Genomic DNA, 20,492 nt, shown 5'->3' on the forward strand with positions numbered 1-20,492 from the left:
AGTTTTGAGTCCTTGGTGAAGATAATGTTCTCTGCTCTCTCTGTTACACAGTGCCATTCCTTTAAATTTCTGTAATACTTCTTTCAAGAGTGTTAAGGCGTTGCAATGAGCTGCGCAGGGTGGTGGTGGAGTCACTGTCCCTGGAGGTGTTCAAGAACCGTGGAGATGTGGCACTGAGGGACATGGTTAGTGGTATGGTGGTGATGAGTTGATCACTGGACTTGGTGATCTTTGAGATCTTTTCCAACCTAAATGATTCTATGATGTATCAGAAGGCTAGTTAAAACTATGTAAGCCTGGAAAAAATTAGCTTTATCTTCATTTTAGCTATCAGGGCATAATATCTGTGCTATAAAATATAGGAAAGTTGCATAGATATGAGCCAGATAGTCTGAGAATTTTACATTTTAGCTCTGGTTTTGAGTAATTGACAATAATCACATAGGTCATCAAATGTGTATATGCATACCCACATATATCCATGTGTTAATATGTATGCTGGTATGAGGAATGGCCTCTGAGCAGGCCTTTCTACAGTGGAAATCTTATAATTTTGGGGAAGGTTTTTTTTAATTATCGTATTTTTGAAGAAAAGCATTGGCTGTACTCAGCAGTCAAGTCTTTTTCACTGCCTTTCTATTCAATTCATTGTGGAGTCATTAGTTAAATATATAATAGTAGCATTTCACAATTGAATAGTAAGGAGGACTATCAGAGCTTTAAAGATCTTTCATGATTGACGCATTGTGAAGATGCATATTGCTCACGTCATCACCAATTGCTATTATAGGAGAGATATAATCCCATGCATAAAGGGATAGGGAAAGTGGTTTCAGTTATTTATAACCCCAAAAAGTAATGTTCATCTTCTCAACCCTGCCCAACTCTGCAGTGTGGGACCTCTGAAAGCAGAAACCTCTTTCTCTGTTCTTACGGTGTAAGATTGAGTCAGTTCAATGCTCTACTGTCATTTACTGCTTGTGAGGATTCTAAGAATGTAATTGGTAATACTTCTCAATTTTCATTCAAGTTCTTCTGAAAGAAAGAAAGCAAAAATATTTTTAATTTTACTCCGTAAAGTTTTAGTCTGTGGAGAAATTTATTTAAAGCAATGCATGAAAAATTATTTCTACGCTGGTTCTTGAAAGTCTCTCAGTGTAGGGGTCATCTGCTGCTTCCTTTCTCTGCTCTCATAGTGAGCAAACTGCATTGACTGCAGTATTTCCAGTCACTGCTGACCAGGTAGTTTTAAAAGGCACTTTAATAAATTAAGTCAATCTTTTTTCTTATTTTTTTCCAATACTGCTTGAAAGCCTAAAAAAGGTAGATGACCACATCCTGTTTTCATATTTCAATCATTTTGATTGATTTTAATTAATGTTTTGTAATGGAACTGGAAATACTTAGGAAATTGAGTTAACATAAATTTAAATAACAATCTTTAAAATCTCTCTTTTTTTTTTTTTTTTAATTACCTACGCATTTCCAAATCAACAGAATTATTTGGATGCTTTATACACTTCTAGCTTGAAATAAGCTTTTGATTCTGAAAAAGTTTCTGTACCTCCTGCAGCCAGTTTGTCTGAGCCTTGCAATGGGATAGAAATCTTATTTACTTCTAACTCAAGTGGAAAAGATGCAGGGGGCAGTTTTGTATTAAGAAAACAAGGTTTCGTTTTCAGCTGTTCTTAGACATGCTGTCTAGTCACTTCTTTCAAGCTTCTGTCCCTCCTCTCTTCTATAACTGTGCAAGAGCAATACCTATCTCACAAGGTTAATGCAAAGGATTTATGCATTACTGCACCTTTTATCAAGTGGCTCTAATATATTCAGTCAAAGCCTCCAGGATAAAAGTATATTCATGGGGTTTATTTTATTGAAGCTTTCCTGCTCAGTGCCAAGATACTCATGGATTATTCCCATCCCTGTTCAATGGGAAGAAATGCAAGTTCTGCAAAGGGGGCAGAACCAAGCCTGGCACAGCTATCCCGTGGGGGCTCATGGCTGGGCTAGGGTGCAGCAGATGACCATCACCATGGCTAGGCTGGGTCTGAGGCTGTGATTAGATGGGGAGTGAGGCTACGTGGCCTGGCTGTGGTGGCTGCTGGCACCCACGGAAAGGGCGCCATGGACGAAATAGTCCGAGTGGAAGGCTACAGTTCATCAATGTGTGCCTACAGCAAGCAGCATGCCAAAATGCTAACTGCAGTTATCTTCACTACTTTGCACACCATGAAACCATTTGTGTTAAATTTTTCACATGGGCTTTTGAGAATGGCATTTTTTATTAGCATCTGTAAATACAGTTTTCAATATACTACAATGAAAATAATTTAAGAATATAGCAAATATTTTAGAGCATTGTGCACTGTTTGAGTTTCTGTTTCTCAACAACTTGCCAGCAAACAAGTAGGATGTAGTGGTTTGGCTTTGTTAAGATAAACCCCACTATCCTTATTGTCCAAGTCTATTAATACCACCAATGAAAGTAAGATTCCTTTCATTCATTGCTGTTTCCTATTTTTAAAACTTTTTTTTTTCTTGTGTTAGCTCAAGGCTATTTTAAATTTAAGTATCTGATGTTCAAACTTAATTAGGACTGTAACTATGCTTCCAGCATAATGCAGTGCAAATCCCTTTGCTTTGTTCAGCTTATTGCCTCTGCTGACTTTGTTGAGAACTTACAAACAGCAGTTAGCAAAATGTGCATATATCTCTCTGCATGTACAAGTGAAACAAGGTGTGCTGAATATCCTTCAGTAATGATAAATATTTTAGAAAAATGCTCAACTGCCTCCCCAGGAGTGCATATCAACTGAGATAATCAAAATAAATGGAAAACATTCAATAAGAAAGGAAGATTAAAAAAATTCAGGTGTACAGGCCTGGCAAAAGATGATAAGCATTTTTGATATCTAACATGTTTTTATCAGCACTGAGAAATAAACCCAGATTTCACCAAGTTGCAAGCCTTCAAAAAGAAAAATATTACTGCCATATACTCAGGAAAAGCATTTGTTTTCCTCACACCTCTCACTGAATATCCTCTGTCTCCATCAGGCTCCAGGATGTCACCTGCACCTCTGCAACACACATAATGTGTTCAGTTTTTCTCTATTTTCAGAGATTTCTGTCTGCTTTTGTAGTGTGAAAAAGAAAGCTTACTGCTTTGAATTCAGGAAGGAAAAAGACTTAGAGTAGATGATGGGGAAGAGACCCTAAAATATTGAGATGAAAATGTGATTAGATATGAAACGTAGACTGGCTAAAAGAAAAACCACAGGTCTGTGAGGTAAGGATTGAATGAAGTTTTATTGACAGTCAGGGGTTTTGATGGTTATGCTTAGAGTTAGATGGTCCAGGGATAGAGGAGATGAGTACTAGCAAATAGGTTTTATGATTGCCTTGATTCATATTACAGTGTCTCTGATATGAGAACAGTGTGCTGGGAGAAGAAAGCTGGGAGTGGGGTGAAAAGATATTTTGAGTGAGAGCCAAGAGGGTAAGGTCATCTCTGATTAGGCCAATTGAATACTGAAACTGGGTTATATCTCTGCCATACTGCACCTCTGTGATATAGTCTAATAAAACATGTTTTTTCTCCTACAAACTTATGACTATGCTACATGTGTTGGCCTACAACAGTGCTGCTACCCTGTATATGTTTGTGCAGTATGTCTGTTCTGAATTACAAAGGAATATTACTTGGAGGCAGTATAATTTTGGAAGGATATATGTTGTTACACTGTACTGCACTCCTCATAAACAAGTCATAATGTAGTGAAGTTTGAATTTATTATGCAGAGTTGATGGGAGGGGAGAAAAAAGAAGTTTTTAAATGATCTTTTGCTTTCGCCTCAGTGATCATGGAGTTTATGTCCTTGATGGAAGATGGGGTTATAGTTTGATTTGTACTATTAATTACTATATCAGCTGCTTTCCAAATGATTAAATCTCTTGTTTCCATCCCTCCCTGCAGATGTTTTCAAATGGAGCAGGTCGGGCTCTATTTTGTAGAATTTGGTTCTGGAATAATCAGACACTGGGGACAGTGGATGCTGTCTTGGTGCTGAAGTACATGGAGAGAAGCTGTTCTTATAGATGTATTTTGAACATTTCCTTTTGGCTGTCTTCAGGCTCCTGTATGTAAAGGGAAAGGCATGCAGTTCTTGAGTTCTGCTCTGGGGAAGCAATTACCCGAGGTCTGGTGTTGCACTTGGATTGTATGTTGGATCCTTGCTTTGTTGGCTTTGTCACAGAGCCTTATGTTAGATCTTGTGTTGTTTTGGTGTACATTTTTCTCCTTGATAAGGATTTGAAACAATTTTCAAACAAACAAACAAAAAACAGACTCACAGTATGCCTGAAGTCACTGTGTCCAGTTATCATTCCAGTACCTGCATGTGAAAATATTTATTTAACTAAAAGCAAAAAAATAAAAGCTAAAATCAAGTTGTGTGTGTTGGGTTGTTCAGCTGTGTTGCTACCAGAGAGCACCTTATAGGCTGGTTGACTGCAGGGAATTGCTGACTCCTGCACTCAGTATCAGAGTTGGACTCAGCTTTGCTGCTGGCACTGCTCAGCATTTTGAACTAGTAAGATATCTTTTGAATGCATAATTAAATATGTGTTGTCAAAACATAATGAGATCTCCCTTGGTATTAGATTAAAAAACTAGTTGTATGCAAATGATGACCCTTGTTTTCAAGTGGGGCTGAGTTTCCAAACAGGTTATCACCACTGTTGCCTGTAGCTCAGCTGGATTCTTTTCCGCAGAGGTCTCATTGTTAAATCCTTGATATTTTATAGCAAGTGACATTTTAAAGCAGTCTCAGCTTCTCTATAAACTTGCAGACCTTTTTTTCTGAGCTGGGTTCTTTTACAGAAACGTATATATTCTGAGGGTGTTTGTTATGGGAAAATACTGGCTTCTGTCAGAATTTCGTATCAGTTTTTAAGTTGACTGGCAAGTGCTTATGTGTGTTCACAGACATATACCTCGTAGGCTAATGTTTCCCAGTTGGAACAGTTTATGCCTTACCAATGGCTGAGAAGAAGGTGCTGATGGAATACAGTTATCCCAGGGGAATGGGAACAGCAGGCTGGGATTGAGCCTTTCTGCCCAGTGCCTCCAGGAACAGATATTGGGCATTTGGGGTTATTTTCCCCATCCCCATCCCATAGTGCTGATCTTGTCATGAAGTACAAGTCTTCATGTACTTTTTTATTCTGTATATTTTCTGTATTTTTTTTGAATGTTTAATCTGAAGCAGGACTGATATGAACATTGTGATTTTATTGTCTGTTTAGGGAATACTACGTCACCATGGTGAACTGGGTAAGCAACACCAAGGCTGTGGTGAGATGGTTAAATAGACCCCAGAATATCTCCATCCTTACAGTCTGTGAAACAACGACTGGCGCTTGCAGCAGGGTAAGTCAGATTGCTCTCTAAGTTTTCTTTTCAAGTTTTCTTCCTGCATTTTGTTTTCATATTCAGAAAAAGATTTTCAGAAATCGGTTTGCAGATGCTGTAGTTGCAAGCTGAGTGTAATTAGTCAACAGGGAGGAAATGGATGTGAGGACATTCTGAATCTGGTTAAATGATTTCATGCAATTAGCAAGTTTGAGTGACGTTTTCAGAATTACTCAACTTTGTTCATTCATTAGCATCAGTGGAAACTGCAGTTGCTGAACATCATATACTATGGATATAGCTAGTACAGTAGCAAGCTTGTCTTCCTTTGGATATTTTCATGTTGCTGATCTCTGCTCTCTCCCCTTACAGATTTTCATTTTAAATCTTTCTGGCTCTCACAGTTTACATACTCTTAAGAAAACATGTAAATTTCTGATAATTCTTACCAATTCAGCAGCAAAATTAAGTAACTTCAGGAAAAAAAAAAAAAAAAAAAAAAAAAAAAGCAATACAAAAGCAACAGAGATGTTTTCGTTTTGAGAGTAAACCAAGCTGAAATATGTTTTTCTTCTTGAGTGCAGACTCTTGACATTCTTTGACCCAGGCTTTGACTTCTTAAATTCCTGAATTCCTTCTCTCCATTTTCAATCTTGTATCTTAAATGCAACTGGCTGTTTTCCCGTTCTGAGTCACAGTTTCTTCCTAGAACAAATTGGAAGTATAAGTATTATCTGTACATGCTCATATCAGTAACAACAAAGGCTTTTGAAGTAAAAATGATTATGGGTGATTAGTGTAGGTTGGCTTTTGAGTCAAAAATTTCTTATCAGGGTCTGCTACTGAAGTCCATTGTGTTAGAGTGTTAGGGATCATTTCTGAGCTCGTTGCTTATGTGCAGTACTTTTGAATAGTGCAGGTTGCTTATCCTGACTTGTAATCTGAGAGTTAGTCCTCATTCTATGTGTTAGATTATGAAATTTGCTGGTTGGGTTGCTGCCTGGTTCCTTTATTTTTTTTTAAAAGAATTAATCACAAGTCACTGTGAGCAGTCCCTTCTGAAAGGAAAGCTTAATGTGCTCCAAGATCAGTGGACTTATGTGAAGTAGGTATCCAGGGAGCCCAGGAGATAATATGGAGGAGAGGGATGGAGTGAAATTCCACTCCAAAATAAATGAAGTGCAGAGGAGAACCTTGTAGGTGAGCGAGCAGTGCAGCGAGCACAGCTTGGCCAGGGCTCAGTTTGTAACCCTGGGCAGTGCCTATGCTGGGATGAAATGATGGGTGAGCAAGAGCAATTGTGTGAAAATGCAAGCTTTCCTCATGCCATTTCATTGCAACTGTGAACCTTTAATTATTTATTTTTAGCATTTTGCACGTTCTGAAATTCCAGAAAGTACTGTATGGAGCCAGTTTTATAGCAGCCATAGAATTTCATTTTCAGGCCATGTATTTACGGATGTATTTATCTATAGCTAATAAATATTGATTACTTCAGTGTGACCGTGACAATTTACAGCGGTTGACATATATTCTATTCTATTTTTTTTCCAACACATGCATGACAACTATTTGTGAGTTTTTGTATTTGTCTGTTTTTTAAGATGGCACAATTTGAAATATGAGCATGACCATTAAAAACCACCCTTTGCATTTATTTTTTTCTTTTTGCTTAATGCCACACTGCAACCCATTGAAACAAGGGATTGTGATTTGAAAAGATCTCTCATTTTGAGCTTGATGCTGGCTGTTTGCCTAGTATTGATGGAGGACCCTAAAATATCCACTTGTCAGATGATATCTAGAGCTAAAAACCAAATAGAACCACATGCATAAAGCATCTTGATAGCTAATCAAAAGGGATTGAAAAAGGCATTCTTTGGTCCCCAGTGGTGTTCTACCAAAAACTCAGAATAAAGAAACTGACTTTTGAATTAAATTATCATTTGTTTCAATGTAAGTGCCAAAAAAGAAATGTGACAACTGTAGCACTGTAGGAAAAAAAACCCACAAAATGGCTTGAGGCCATAAATGCTATTTCTTCTGTTACAGAAATATGAAATGCAGTCAGAACTTTGGGTTCCTAAACAGGTATGGTATAAACACCATTTCTGTGTGTCTTTATTGTCATTTTTATTTAATTGCATGATTTTGTAAGCTATTATGTAATAGTTTTATAAGCTATTAAAATCCTTTTAAACTGGCTGTGTTTTAGGATCTTTTAGGGTTTTTAGAAGTAACTGTATAAACATTCAAGTAGCATCTTCTTAGGTAATTGAATTGCTGTCTCTCAGCATCTCATAAGACATTTGGCTCTTTAAGTGACTATGTCATTGGTTGAAGGAGACACAGCTTTCCATAGAGCAGTTCAGATGTTTGAGATACATGTCTGGGTTTTGGAGGCAGTGTTTCCTTCAGTTTTTGATCTCTCTTCATCCAGCAACTCCATCCATCAAGCTCAAGTATTAGAAGTCATATGGGTTATAATTGGAAAGAATAAGAGTAATATTTTTAAATTCATGCCCAGAACAATATGTTGAACTAAATATGTCAGCAAATGATTTCATTTGCATAGCTTCTGAAAAGCCATCCAATCAATGTATGAAACACAATCTATGTCAGGCTTCATTTTGCAGTGTGAAAATGTGAAATCATTTTAAACATCTGTGCTTATATAGCAAGCAGTTGTCCTTTATTACTTCTGTGTAAAGTTAGCCATGGAGAAATGATGTCACATCAGCCAACAAATTATGGTAAAACCATGATTAAGAATATTATTTAAATGTGTATATTTTTATGTATAATTTTATTAAAACTAATGAGTCCTAAATAAGTACTCACTACAGTACTAAAGTTTTTCTGCATCCAGGCTATGGGAATATTTTTTCTCCTGATCAGAAGTAGGACTTATTTCTGTCATTAATTGCATGCCTGTAAAGAAACGTATCCTGGAAAATCCCATTGCATTAGAGATGAGACTATCAGACCTTTCCACAATGAGGAACAGTTTTGCAAGGACTGTACTTATGCTTCAGGACAAGATTGCATAATGATAACTACCTGCAGGAACTACAGTGTTTTAAATCTAAGGGTATTTCTCCATTTGTTTTCATGGCAACTACAGAAAGCAAACTGACATGAAACCTAAGGTTTCTTCTGAAGCTTTGTGAAGTGAAAAGGAAAGCATGAGAAGCTAACATAATCTCACACTTACAGAATGAAGAACCTGTTTTCTCCAGGGATGGCACTAAGTTCTTCATGACTGTCCCTGTGAAACAAGGAGGCCGGGGTGAATTTCACCACATAGCCATGTTTATTGTTCAGGTAAGTTTTTTGTATCCCATTGGTTGTCTAGGATTGAGAATGTTTTTGGAGGTAGGTGGTCATTTATTCTGTCATTTATCTGTCTCACGAAATAAGTGATGCTTTCTCTTTCTTTACTGTTATGTGCTATGGTAGCATGTAGGATTTGCATTTGAGAGGTTTTTCCGAAGTACACTCTTTGGAATGTTTCCTGTTTCTTTGTGCCTCATTAAATGCACTGTAAATATGTATGTACCATTTAAAATTTCGATTCAGAATGTTTAGAATTCTAGGTGTGTATACAACAAGAAAGGGAAGCAATAGCAAAAACTTAAAATATTGTAAAAATTAGTACCCAGTTATTACCCACTGCAACATTTTCCAGTTGCTTCCATTTCCCAGGGACATTGCTTTCCAAAGAAGAATCTGAAAGAAGATACATTCCTGCTATGACTTTGAAGGTCACCAGTAAGAAGCTGTGATCACCTAGGAAATTATGCCCTGGAACAGAACATTCCAAGGCTTCTATTTAAATCCGCAGTGCATTAATGTAGGTACTTTAGCAGAGCCATACGACATAGGAGGGATTATCAAGTCACTCAAACTATCAGAATAACAGACTTGGCACCAGATGACTCTGTTATCTTCCCTCATGACAGTATTCTGGTATGAACATTGAGTCTGAAATATTCGCAGTGTACTGCAGACAGCATAGAAACAAAAGAGTCTTCATGAAATTTTAACTTGAAGAAGCGAGAAGATATTTGGTCACTGGAGTATATGTATGTAGAAAGAATGAGAGAAGAAAAAAGGAATCAGAGACTTGACAAATACCGTCTTCTAAAGAATACAATAGCTCAGATGAGAACCTAGTAAAGAGGTATTAACGGGATAACCACACAAAAGTTCACATTGGAAGAAAAAATCTGTCAGTCAATGATATTTTGGTTCCTTTCCCAATATTGTGAAGAAATATCTTCAAAATACAAGAAATAATGATGAAATAAATCCGAAAACTTGCAGAATTCCCAAGGATGTTACTGATACAATCAAATTTGGTTTAAACCTACAGGTCTTGATGTTTTCATTACTATGGAAACTTGATCTGTGTTTAAAAAAAAGTTTAAAAAGTTAAGCCATTCCTATTCAATCAGATAATTTAAATATCTACACGCATTTAAATACAGCTTTTAATACCTCCACAATTATTTTAATGTCAAGATTATGATTAGGAGCTTAGTATTCTGTCACTGTTGGGCAGAATTAGAGTTCTGGCTACTGTAGAGCTCCAAAAATAAAATAAAACTTAATTTTTGCCTGCCATTGACAAGAATAAACATGTCTAAATCATGCAAGCTATGACAAATTTGTGTTTAAATATATAGCTGCTCCCTGGAAGAAAAGGAAATGCAGTATCTCATGTAGTAACCATTAGTCATCAATGAACAACATTCTGAGTGGTAATGGAGCTGATACAGAGCAGTGAAGGACTGGAAATGTGTTTATATGATGTGCTTTACACACTGCATTAATCTGATTGTCCATTATTTCTAAAGCAAACATGGAGGCATAAAAATTATATTAACCATTGCACATAAGTCTGTTGTCCCATCAGATGTTTGTCACACCTTGTGAGAGCCACAGTGGCATGACAGGCGCCATGAAGAATGTAAAGCAGCTGCCAGATGATTGCGCTTTCATCATGTTGGAGCTCAGTTCAAGTTAGAGTTTGTCATATTTCACTATACTACTCAGTGTAGATAGCAGCTCATGAACAGAAATCAGCCAAAGTATAGGCTTCAGGAAGTTTAAATGATTTTACAGACCAAACATGAGCATACAGTGACAAAGCGAATTTTAATGGCTTGCTTTAGTTTCATTTAATCATGGGTCTATTTGTCAGTCTTCAGCTGAATAGTAACAAATGATGATTTTTCTTGGGCTGCATTTCTTTGTACTACAGAAATGCATGTGTCAATGATATAATCCAAGCGGGTTAGCAGAAGCGTCTAATTAAGTCTTCTTGCAGAGGGAGGTTACTGTTTGAAAGGTTACTGTCTATCATAGATTATTTACAGTCTGAATGCAGAGGGCTAGATATGTGTTTTATTGTATTCAAATGCTTTTGGTAACTTATGAAATATTTAAAAGAAACTAATCTCAAAATGGGATCGAATCATAGGTCATGCATCTAGAAATTTCTTACTTGGGGTTTTGCAACTTTAGAAAGTTCTTTTTCCAACCCCAGAAGAAGTATTATGGAGAAATTTTAATGGATCAAGGCGAAAACTTCCTGCAGGCTTCATAAATTATGCATTATGGCCATAACCTTGAAAGGTGACCGTGTTTATTAATGCTTGGCCAGGCTTTTTATTGCTGTTTTTTGTTAGATTCTGTGATCTCAGTATGAAAATGTCTCTTTCAGTAGTTGCAGTTCCCATCTCTCCAGAAAGGAAAAAGTTGTTTGTAGAAAACCTGTAGAAAACTGATTTGTGTATTTTCTGGAGACATCAGTGAATAGCAGAACCTTTCTGAATAAGGGAGCCAGCATCTTAAACATCTGTAAAGCACCTAGCACAGCATTCCATTTTCAGTTGATGTTTGCAAGTCTTTTTGTAGTGTTAGCAGACCATTCCTTCCTTGTGGATCTGTTCAAAAAGAGATCAGTTCCAAGGAACGCATTTTTGTCTTGCCAGTACCAATTGTGTCTCATAATTGAATATGAAAATAGGACATTTTACATCCAGGCTAATCATCATCATCTCTGAGCTGTGCCACTGTAAAGGAAAAAAAAAACAAAACAAAACTAAGAGAAGTAAAATAAGTACAGAGATAAGATTCTTAGCTTGAAATATAGGAATTCTCAAATGTGTTGGCATATGGACAACTGAAAGAAACATCTGGTGGAATCTGAGATAATACTGACTTTGAAAACTTTATATACAGGAAAGAAAGATTACTTAAAGTTCCAACCTGTAATAACATGAGCCTACAGTGACAAAGCAAATCTTAATGGCTTGCTTTAAATTCACCTAATCATGGGTCTATTTGTCAGCCTTCAAAAGAACAGTTTTTGTGAGTTAAAGATATTATGTTGAATGTTAAAGATTTGACAGCTGTAGTTGGTAATGAGATGCACAACAGTCCTGCTAGGTAAAGAAAAATGTAACAAGATGAAAATTAATGTTTTTCATCTCTCTCCAGGCTAAAAGTGAGCAGATCACTGTGAGACACCTGACATCAGGAAACTGGGAAGTTATCAGAATACTGGCATATGATGAAAATACTCAAAACATGTAAGCACTACTCTCTTTATTTTTGCAAATATCTGAGCTATTAAAGTGGAATCCACTTAACTGGAAATAATGTATCTGAAATTAAGCATCAATATTTCTTTCATAACTTAATCATAACTTCTATGCCACTGAGTGCATAAAATGCCACTGTCAGACAATTTATCTGCCAGTGTATTGTTCTGTTTTTATGCACAGAGAAAAGGAGTGTATAATGACATGAGTTGACTCATTGTGGTTTAAGAGAACACCACACAATGCAGCAGTGATAACATTTTTTTGGCCTTTTCTTGGATTCCAGAAGAGCAAATCATAGTAAATGTTCAGTACTTGATAAAACCCAAGATACCTTAGTTTTTCAGCTCACTTGGCTACTATCTGAAGTCTGAACTTCAATGATCTGATTTTAAACTCCAAAATTCCAATCAAATCATCCAGCCCCCAGATTTTGACCCAGGAAACAGATCTTCCTGAAGCCCCTCTTGGCATTACAATGGGAATAAGCACCACATAACTGGTGATTTCTGCTAGCAGAGAAGAACTGAAGCAAAACATTTAAAGGTTCCAGTTGACTTCAGTGGATCTTAGTTAGCTTTCCGATGTATCTGCACATGGCAAAATAAATCAATACGTAAATGAAAATCATGTGTCAAATCCTGATTTTCTTTGAAGTAAATCATACTTCAGCAAGGACTTTTTTTGCACCTGCAACATCTCTGGAGTCAGAGAAATACCTTTTTTGGCCAATACTTTTATGGATTTAAGAGCTGTAGGTGTAGAGAATGTCACGAATCTTCTCCAGGGCTCAGCAGAATAAATGAGATCAGGATGCAGCCAGCTTGCAGAGAAGTGGCAGACTGCATATGTGCTGTCTCAGCCACTTGAGAGGATTTCCATACCTTCCAACCTTGCAAACAGAAACTTTGAGAGGTGTCATCTGGAACACACCAAGAACTTGCCTTGTTACTATGTCAGCAGCTCTACTAATCCTTTTTCCACCCATGTAACCTTGCTGTAAAAATTCCCTAAGGTCTCTAGACAGAAGAAAGAGTTGGTCAACAGCTCAAAAACGTTCTCAGGTATAAGAACATCTATTGTATTCTACGATATAATTTCAGTATGACCTCTTTTTTGCTCTTTGGATTTATATTGGAAATTCCTGAAGTGAAGGAAGGACTTGTTCTGTATTTATAATATGCAGAAAGGGATCCTAGTGGCTACTGGAGCTGCTGGATGTTACAGAAATTGAGCAAAGCCATTAAATGTTATGCTTATCACTGTTTAACTGTGAAATCATATAGCATTTGTAATAAGTATTCTGCATAACAGGTTTTAAATAAGTCTTGGGAATTGCTAATTAAAAAAAACGTGCTTTACGATGTCCTGCCCCAGTCAGACAGTTTACCAAACTGAGTTTAACTTTGTTCATCTTTTGGATGCAGTTATTTCTTAAGCACTGAAGAGTCCCCAAGAGGAAGACAGCTGCATAGGTAAGGAGTACACATGGTCTGTGTTAATAGCATCTTCATCCCAAGCCATGAATGTTAAGATGACATTATGTGAGCTTAATTGTTGCTGTATATTATATTATTTATATTATGTATATATTACGAACTGTAAGAAGGAAAGAATCCCAATTTTTTGAAATTAAAAAAGCCAACAGAATTTTGTGTTAAAAAAGAGAAAAAATGTATTTGTACACAAAATATTTTTACAGTTATCTTTACTAGCCCTGTAAGAACATTGAAAATGCTATGCATAAAGCAAGAATGTAATACATGTGTTTGTAAAAATAGTGAAAATCTTGCAAATACAGATCATGTTTGTTAGACTCCAGTCATGCAATTTAAATTGTGTGGCCAAAGAACATCCTTCTTACACAAACTACAGTGCTTAGGTCTGAAGTTAATAATCGATTTCATGGTGTCCTTCAAATGTTTTTACCCCAGGGCACTGCTATTGAAATCCCTGCTTTGGGCAGATTTTGGATTCTATCCACATTACCCGGTTTAAAGAACAATGCACTCTGTTCTCTGTGAACAGTTTGCACCAGACACAAAATAAGATAGTGATAGTTTGGCAAAATAAATTCTATCACTCTGGTGAGCTGATTCTGTGTTTCTTGTATTTTATTCCAATGGAAAATGTTTCTGATATTTTTCCCCAGTGTGTCGACAGTGGGATCATTGAATCGACAGTGCCTCTCATGTAACTTCTTGAAAGACCAGTGCACATACTTCAGTGCAAAATTTAGCCCCAGGAACAGGCATTTCTTACTGCACTGTGAAGGTAAGTCAAATGCATAGTTTGTAATAGTACTGTGTTTGCTTTGAATTAATGTATACCCATAAGAAATTCATTAGGCTGGAGTCTAACTTGTAGCACGTTAAAGGATTATTCAAAATTCTGTACTGGGCTCCTTGAAAGACACTGAGTAAAGATGTTCTGTGTAAAAGCTAAATAAGCACATGACATCAGAAAGCTGCTTCAGTCCTAGCCCTTCAGTTTTACAAAATCACACTGTCTTTCAAATTCAGCCTCATTGAAAATCCTTTACAACAAAGGATGGGATTTTATAATGGTGATACTGTAGTTCATAACAATGAGTGGAGTAATTTACTTAATTATATCATGTTTGGGGATTGATCTTGCACAACTATACCTAGTTAAAAAATGAAGACTTTTAACTTTTTATTGCTAGGTGCATTCCAGTAGCACTAAATGGTATTAGTTGGTTCAGAGTTGGTATATACAAACAGAAAACTAGAACTAACACTCAGGAAATAATACAGATAAATAAATGATTGTAGGAACAGGTTCACAAAAGCATGTAAAAATCAGGAATAAAATTTATATCTTGGCTTATCAACCTTGAAACTTGCAATATTTTATAGGCAGTGCTCTCCTAACATTTTTGCTCAACATCAGATTGAAAATAGTAGAACACAAGTCTGAAACATGACTGGCTCATTCTATTTACATGCATTTTTTCTACTTCTTTTGCGACTGCAGATTGTTTTACACAAAAATAAAATCTGCCAGCTTGAGAATTGAATCTACTCAAACAAACAGTGAATATAAATTGGCTAAAATAAGTTGGGTTTTTTTATTTTTCTTTTCTTTTTTTTTTTTTTTTTTTTTGTGTGTGTGTGTGTGTGTGTGTGTGTAACTGTACCTATAATACATCACTGATTAGAAAAATGAATATACCACCTCTATGGTTTCTACACGGATAAAGCTGCAGCAGAAGTTACGGAGATAATCCCAAGGCCCAGTATGGAGCTCCTCATTATTTAGGCAGAGTTCTTCCTTGTGCTTGACATTGTCTCTATGGGGGAAATCTCAGATTCCTGCAAGAAGGATCACTGGTAAACTGGAAGAGATATTTGCTTTGAATCAGGAAGTATGCTATGGCCTAGAAACATGACTTCTTGTTATTTTGTTAGCAGAATATACTTAGCCTGTATTTTTTTTTCCTTTGGTATGAAACTGTGGATGCCAGTAGGAGCTTGCACATAAAGTTGCTCATAAGCTTTTGATTTTCAGTGAATTTGGAGATTCCAGTTCTCTGCTTGAGTTTGTAAGATTGCAGATCACCCTCTCAGGATTAAACCTTCACTTCAGTGAGTAGGCTGCTCTACACTGAAGGTGACAGTCTGGTAGCAGCATGGCCCCAAAGTATTGTCACAGGTCTGGAAAATGCCTATGATGGCATGGATCTCTGAGAGTATCTGACAGTTGACAGCAACATTAGCGCAGAGTTGCTTGCAAGTGTCGAAGTAAACTACTTTCAAAAGAAAGTGATGCCATATCTGTGTGCATCCACACTCATTTTCCAACAACGAAAAGCCTGAGTTGCTACAAAGTCAGGTGTCACCCAGTGACTTGAAAATCTATGGGGATCTCTGATCTGGTTTGATCTATGAAAGTTTCTTCCACCTTCTGTTTTCTTAATAAGCATCTTTATAAGGTCATTTTTTCTTTTTAATTACTCTCAGCCAGACCTGTCTCAGTTATACCAGCTGTATCCATCTCCAGAAGGTCTCCAGAGGCCTTCCTGAGTGATGTGTTCATTTTTAATCTGGTAGGAGGATCAGCTCCACAGCTCTCAGTCTTGGCAAGCATCACTTATACCTTTTCTTCTACAGTGCTTGTGGACATTTCCTTTAGCACTTCATAAACACTAGCAGATGTTACTCTCTCCACTCAGATAAGTTAGGGAGTAATTAGAATTAGAGATTAATTGTTTTTTTCCCCTTTTTATTCAGCAGAGAGTAAGATGTGCTTAGCGTCAGTTAGAGGAGACCGATGGCAAAACCAGGAATGTGCTTAGTTCAGATGAGCTGTGATATGATGCCTGTAGCACAAGTCTTTCTCCTTTCTGACTGGTTGTTAATGTACTTTAATGTCCTTTTTTCTAAATCTGATGTTACCCTTATTTTTTAGAACAGTAAATAGAGATAGCCTTGAAAGTGCCAGTGCTTTTCCCTCGAAATAAATAAATAAATAAATAAATAAATAAATAATTTAAAAAGCTCAAAAAACTAAGAAGGGGGAATTGAAGAAATTCTCCTCTTGAAGAGCTAAGGAAGAAAGCTTTGATTGCCAGCAGTATACCTGCAAGATTTTTGTCAATGTTCTCCCTGAATGAAGATAATGAAATTGGTAACATCTTCAGTGGAAGCTTTCTGAGGCTGTGAGTGGCATCATACCATTTATTACAGGTACTTAAGTTTCCCTAGGCTTGTGACTCAATCGAAAGAAACAACTTCCTGAGGATGACTCAAAATGTGTGACTTAGTCTCTCAGTTGGTCACAAAGTGAATACTTTTTTTCTCCAAGGAATATATAGGGAGTCTCAGCTCCTAGCTGAGTCCATACTTTCATTTGCCACAGGGTCCATAGGGACCTCATCCTTCCTAGCCCAACAGTGACTACCTGTGTCACTGTTTGACAGAATTTGAGCAATTTGAGCTCTTGTCTTATTGAGATAAATCTAAGTTTTGTGTGCACAAATTCTGTTTTTGGGAGGGGTGTCAAGTGGGACAATTCATTTACTGTGAAGTAAGATTAGATTAGATTACATTAGATATACCATGTTATTGGTGCTATTAAAGAGCTCAAATGCCCAAGAGTTTCTTGAGCAGAGAATTAAATGAAATATGTGATAATTTTTCAACACCTCTGTAGCTTTTCCATAGAGAATAGAAGTGGATATTATCATTAATTCTTTTTTTTTTCAATCTAATGTTACAGCTTCTGAATGTCAAACTGAGCGTCTTCTAGCTTTCTCTAGCTTTTGAACTCTTCACTTGTTGTTAAAACATGGAGATGAATATATGGAAAATTCCTTTTAGATGAGGGAGCTAAACTGCTTGCTTATGAGATGGAATGCAGTTTCAGTTTGGCACTGTTGGTCTTGTAATCTTCCTCACATCTTTCCCAAGAGACAGTGGTGAAATTACTGCTGCATTTGAAGTGAAGCATGTGTGTGGGGATTACAGCATCTGGCCTTACAAGGTTACTATTTTTTCATTCTGTGTTATTTACTGAAATACTGAGTAGTAGGCGCCCTATACTTCCTCTGTTTTTCTTCTGTCTTCTCAACAGGGCCAGGTGTTCCAGTTGTTAGCGTGCACAGTACCAGTGACACTGGAAGTGAGTATTCCCCATGGAATGGGTGAATTTTATTATTGTCTTTGATTTGGAGAGTGTGGAAGAGGGGGAATAAAAGAAAACTAACATATGTGCCATTCATAGAAAGTTCTACTAATTGCCTGTTAGTGATATCCATGTCTGTAAATGATATGGTGAAAGGGTAATAAAATGACTACAACTTTTCCAGGCTTTTTGGATATGTTTTATGCTAAGTGCATATCTTTTATCTTCTGTTTACACCTGTGTTAATTAGATGGCAAATTGCTCTTCATCCCTTTCACTTGCTATGTAAATTATACTGCCATTACAATAGACCTCCTGTATTTTCCCAGATGTTTTCTAAAGGTTATAATCCAGTTATCTTGAAGTAAAGTGCAAACCTTGGAGGATGGATCATAAAACCTGACCTACATACAGCGAACTTAGACCCGTTTTCACATTTTTCAGATCAGAGCAACTTCAGTGACATTTTCAGTGTTATTAGCAAGTCCAAAAATAAGGCCTTTATAGGAAGGTATTCAATGCCTCTGAATTCTGAAATTTTACTCTTTACTTTATGTATGTTGACAGCAAATCTATAGCCAGGTATTTTCTGGTTGTTTGAGGTGCACTGTAATATAAGACTGTCCCTGAGCTGTAGAATTGGCCTCATGAGATCTTCCTCTAGTGTAGTACAGGTAACCACACTACCTCCCTACTTCCAATTCCACTGTGGTTTCACATAGCATGAAGATGTGGATCAAAGGAAGAGGAAGATCTTTGCATTTGAAATTAGACCAATCATTACCTGTCCTGATTTCATTCAACAGTTCATCTCCAGAGTTTTTCCCAGAATCCAAAAATTTTGTATTCTGCTTTTCTGCATTCCTTTTGACCTAAGCCAGTTGCTGTTGAACTGCAACAGGAGACCTGATCATGCATTTTGAATTAGCATACTGATCAATGGTATCATGCTATCAAGTGTTCATCTGTCCTTTGTCTTCTTTTTTTCTTAATGTCACTTTTGATAGTGTTTGTTAATCTCAATGCCTTATCACACTAAAGTGTAGGAGTTTTATCCAATTCATTAAGAGGTAGATACTGGTAAAGTAGAATCCATTGACTTCTGTAGAGCTTCTGAGTTCACTGAAGGTACACTTTGACTCTTTATTATTTGTATCTAAAATACTATTGATAGTGAATTATTCTAAGAGATTTATGTAGAGCGTCTTAAAGCAAAATAAAGCAAGTTAGAATAGAGGCAAGTTGTTTGCTGTAGCAGCAAGAAACCAAATAATAAGACAGATAATTTATCTATAATATTTCAGTGCAAGATTAGATTATCCTCTTCAATTAACAAAACAATAATTATGGATTACTTCAATTATTTCATCCTGAGAGTATAATTACACCATTTTGGTTGACTGCCCAGAAAAGACATGCTCCTTAAGTCCAAAAAAGGACTGAAGTGGAGGGTTTATTATTTAATTTTTAAAAAATTACACTTTGGAATCAGAATTGTTAATTTGAATAAAAAGAAGAAAAGAGGGGAAAAAAGGAACTAATTAATCTTCCGTATGCAAAATGATTGTTTCAAATCTATTTGCAGCTTTAAACAAAACAGAAGTCTTGTTCTTAGCTGAAAAGCAGAAGACAGATAAGGACGTGCAGTGGTCAAATAGAGCTGTAATGGTGAAATATTGACGTGTAATATGTAATCTGAAAAAACAGGATATAGGATATTGCCCAGCAGACTGGTTCTTCTCTTCTAATAACTACTGTTGATATTGTTAAGGATTCTGGCATTCATGTAGTTTATCAGCAATTTCACTATTAGTGTTCAACAAGGCAAAGCCTGCTGGAGTCAGAAAAGCAAATAGATGTATATGTTTTGAATGAAGCTAGTTGCTCTCAAATTGCAAAGCAGTTCCATTATAAAAAAGTAGTTAAAGAAAGAGATCACTGAGAGGAGTTATCAATGCACATTTGTCTTTAATTTCTTTTTTAATCCCAATTTCTATATGATATGATGACTCTCTGTACCTTTTAGTTTGACTGTTCTTGCTGTTTTCTACAGAGTTTTATATTTTGGAAAACAATGCTGTGTTGAAGGAAGCTGTTTTTAAGAAAAAGAATTCCAGGACTGAAATTAAAATGCTTCACATTGAGGATTACGGTAAATTTCGCAAAATTTTATTTTAGCAGACCAAAACTTTTCTTGGAATGTTACTGTTTTTCAACTATGTAACTGCGAGTCTTTTTACTCTTTTCTCAAAAGAACTCCCTTTACAGTTGTCACTACCAAAAGATTTCACGGATCGGAACCAGTATGCCCTTCTGCTAATGATGTAAGTATCAGGATTGAATCACAGTAGACAATTAAAAAATATATTTCATAGAAAACATTTCATTCTCTAGTTAGAAAGTGGAATTTGTGTGTGTGTGTGAAATTACCCCATGGATTTCAATTGACAAATGAAAATATTTGTTCTAGGGAAGATTTTGTTATAGGCACTGTCTGGAAGAGATGCCTAAAGTTTTTGTGACCTTGTCAAAACTAGTTCTGGTTGATTTTATTTTGATGAGGTGAAGCACCAACCATTCTGAGATGTAGCTTCAACTAATTCTTTCTTGGACCCATACTGATCGCTACCCACAGAGGATCACATGCAGAGTGTCTTCTTTTTTTCTCTCTTTTTTTTTTTCCTTGATAGAAACAGTTAGAGCTTCTGAGAGGGTCTGAGTTAAGAGGCATACAGCAAAACTGTGTTTAGGAGCACTGGACAGAAGACAAAATGATTTTTGAGCATTGCTAGCTGAAAGCATTTTACGTGTGATTCAAA

General features: G+C 36.5%; 1 protein-coding gene across 1 annotated transcript in view; it reads left to right on the forward strand.

The window, feature by feature from the left end:
• The window catches only part of DPP10 (dipeptidyl peptidase like 10), a gene marked incomplete at both ends in the record, with an annotated part of 196,804 nt that overhangs the window by 163,307 nt on the left and 13,005 nt on the right, over positions 1-20,492 (forward strand). The window contains 9 exons of the mRNA XM_079538808.1: positions 5,311-5,434; positions 7,469-7,507; positions 8,633-8,740; positions 11,924-12,015; positions 13,455-13,502; positions 14,180-14,301; positions 17,623-17,670; positions 19,727-19,825; positions 19,928-19,997. Coding sequence (XP_079394934.1) covers positions 5,311-5,434; positions 7,469-7,507; positions 8,633-8,740; positions 11,924-12,015; positions 13,455-13,502; positions 14,180-14,301; positions 17,623-17,670; positions 19,727-19,825; positions 19,928-19,997 — 750 coding nt within the window. The remainder of the gene's footprint in view (positions 1-5,310; positions 5,435-7,468; positions 7,508-8,632; positions 8,741-11,923; positions 12,016-13,454; positions 13,503-14,179; positions 14,302-17,622; positions 17,671-19,726; positions 19,826-19,927; positions 19,998-20,492) is intronic.

Source organism: Tetrao urogallus (genome assembly GCF_951394365.1).
Source record: "Tetrao urogallus genome assembly, chromosome: 8".
In the NCBI taxonomy this organism is placed as follows: Eukaryota; Metazoa; Chordata; class Aves; order Galliformes; family Phasianidae; genus Tetrao; species Tetrao urogallus.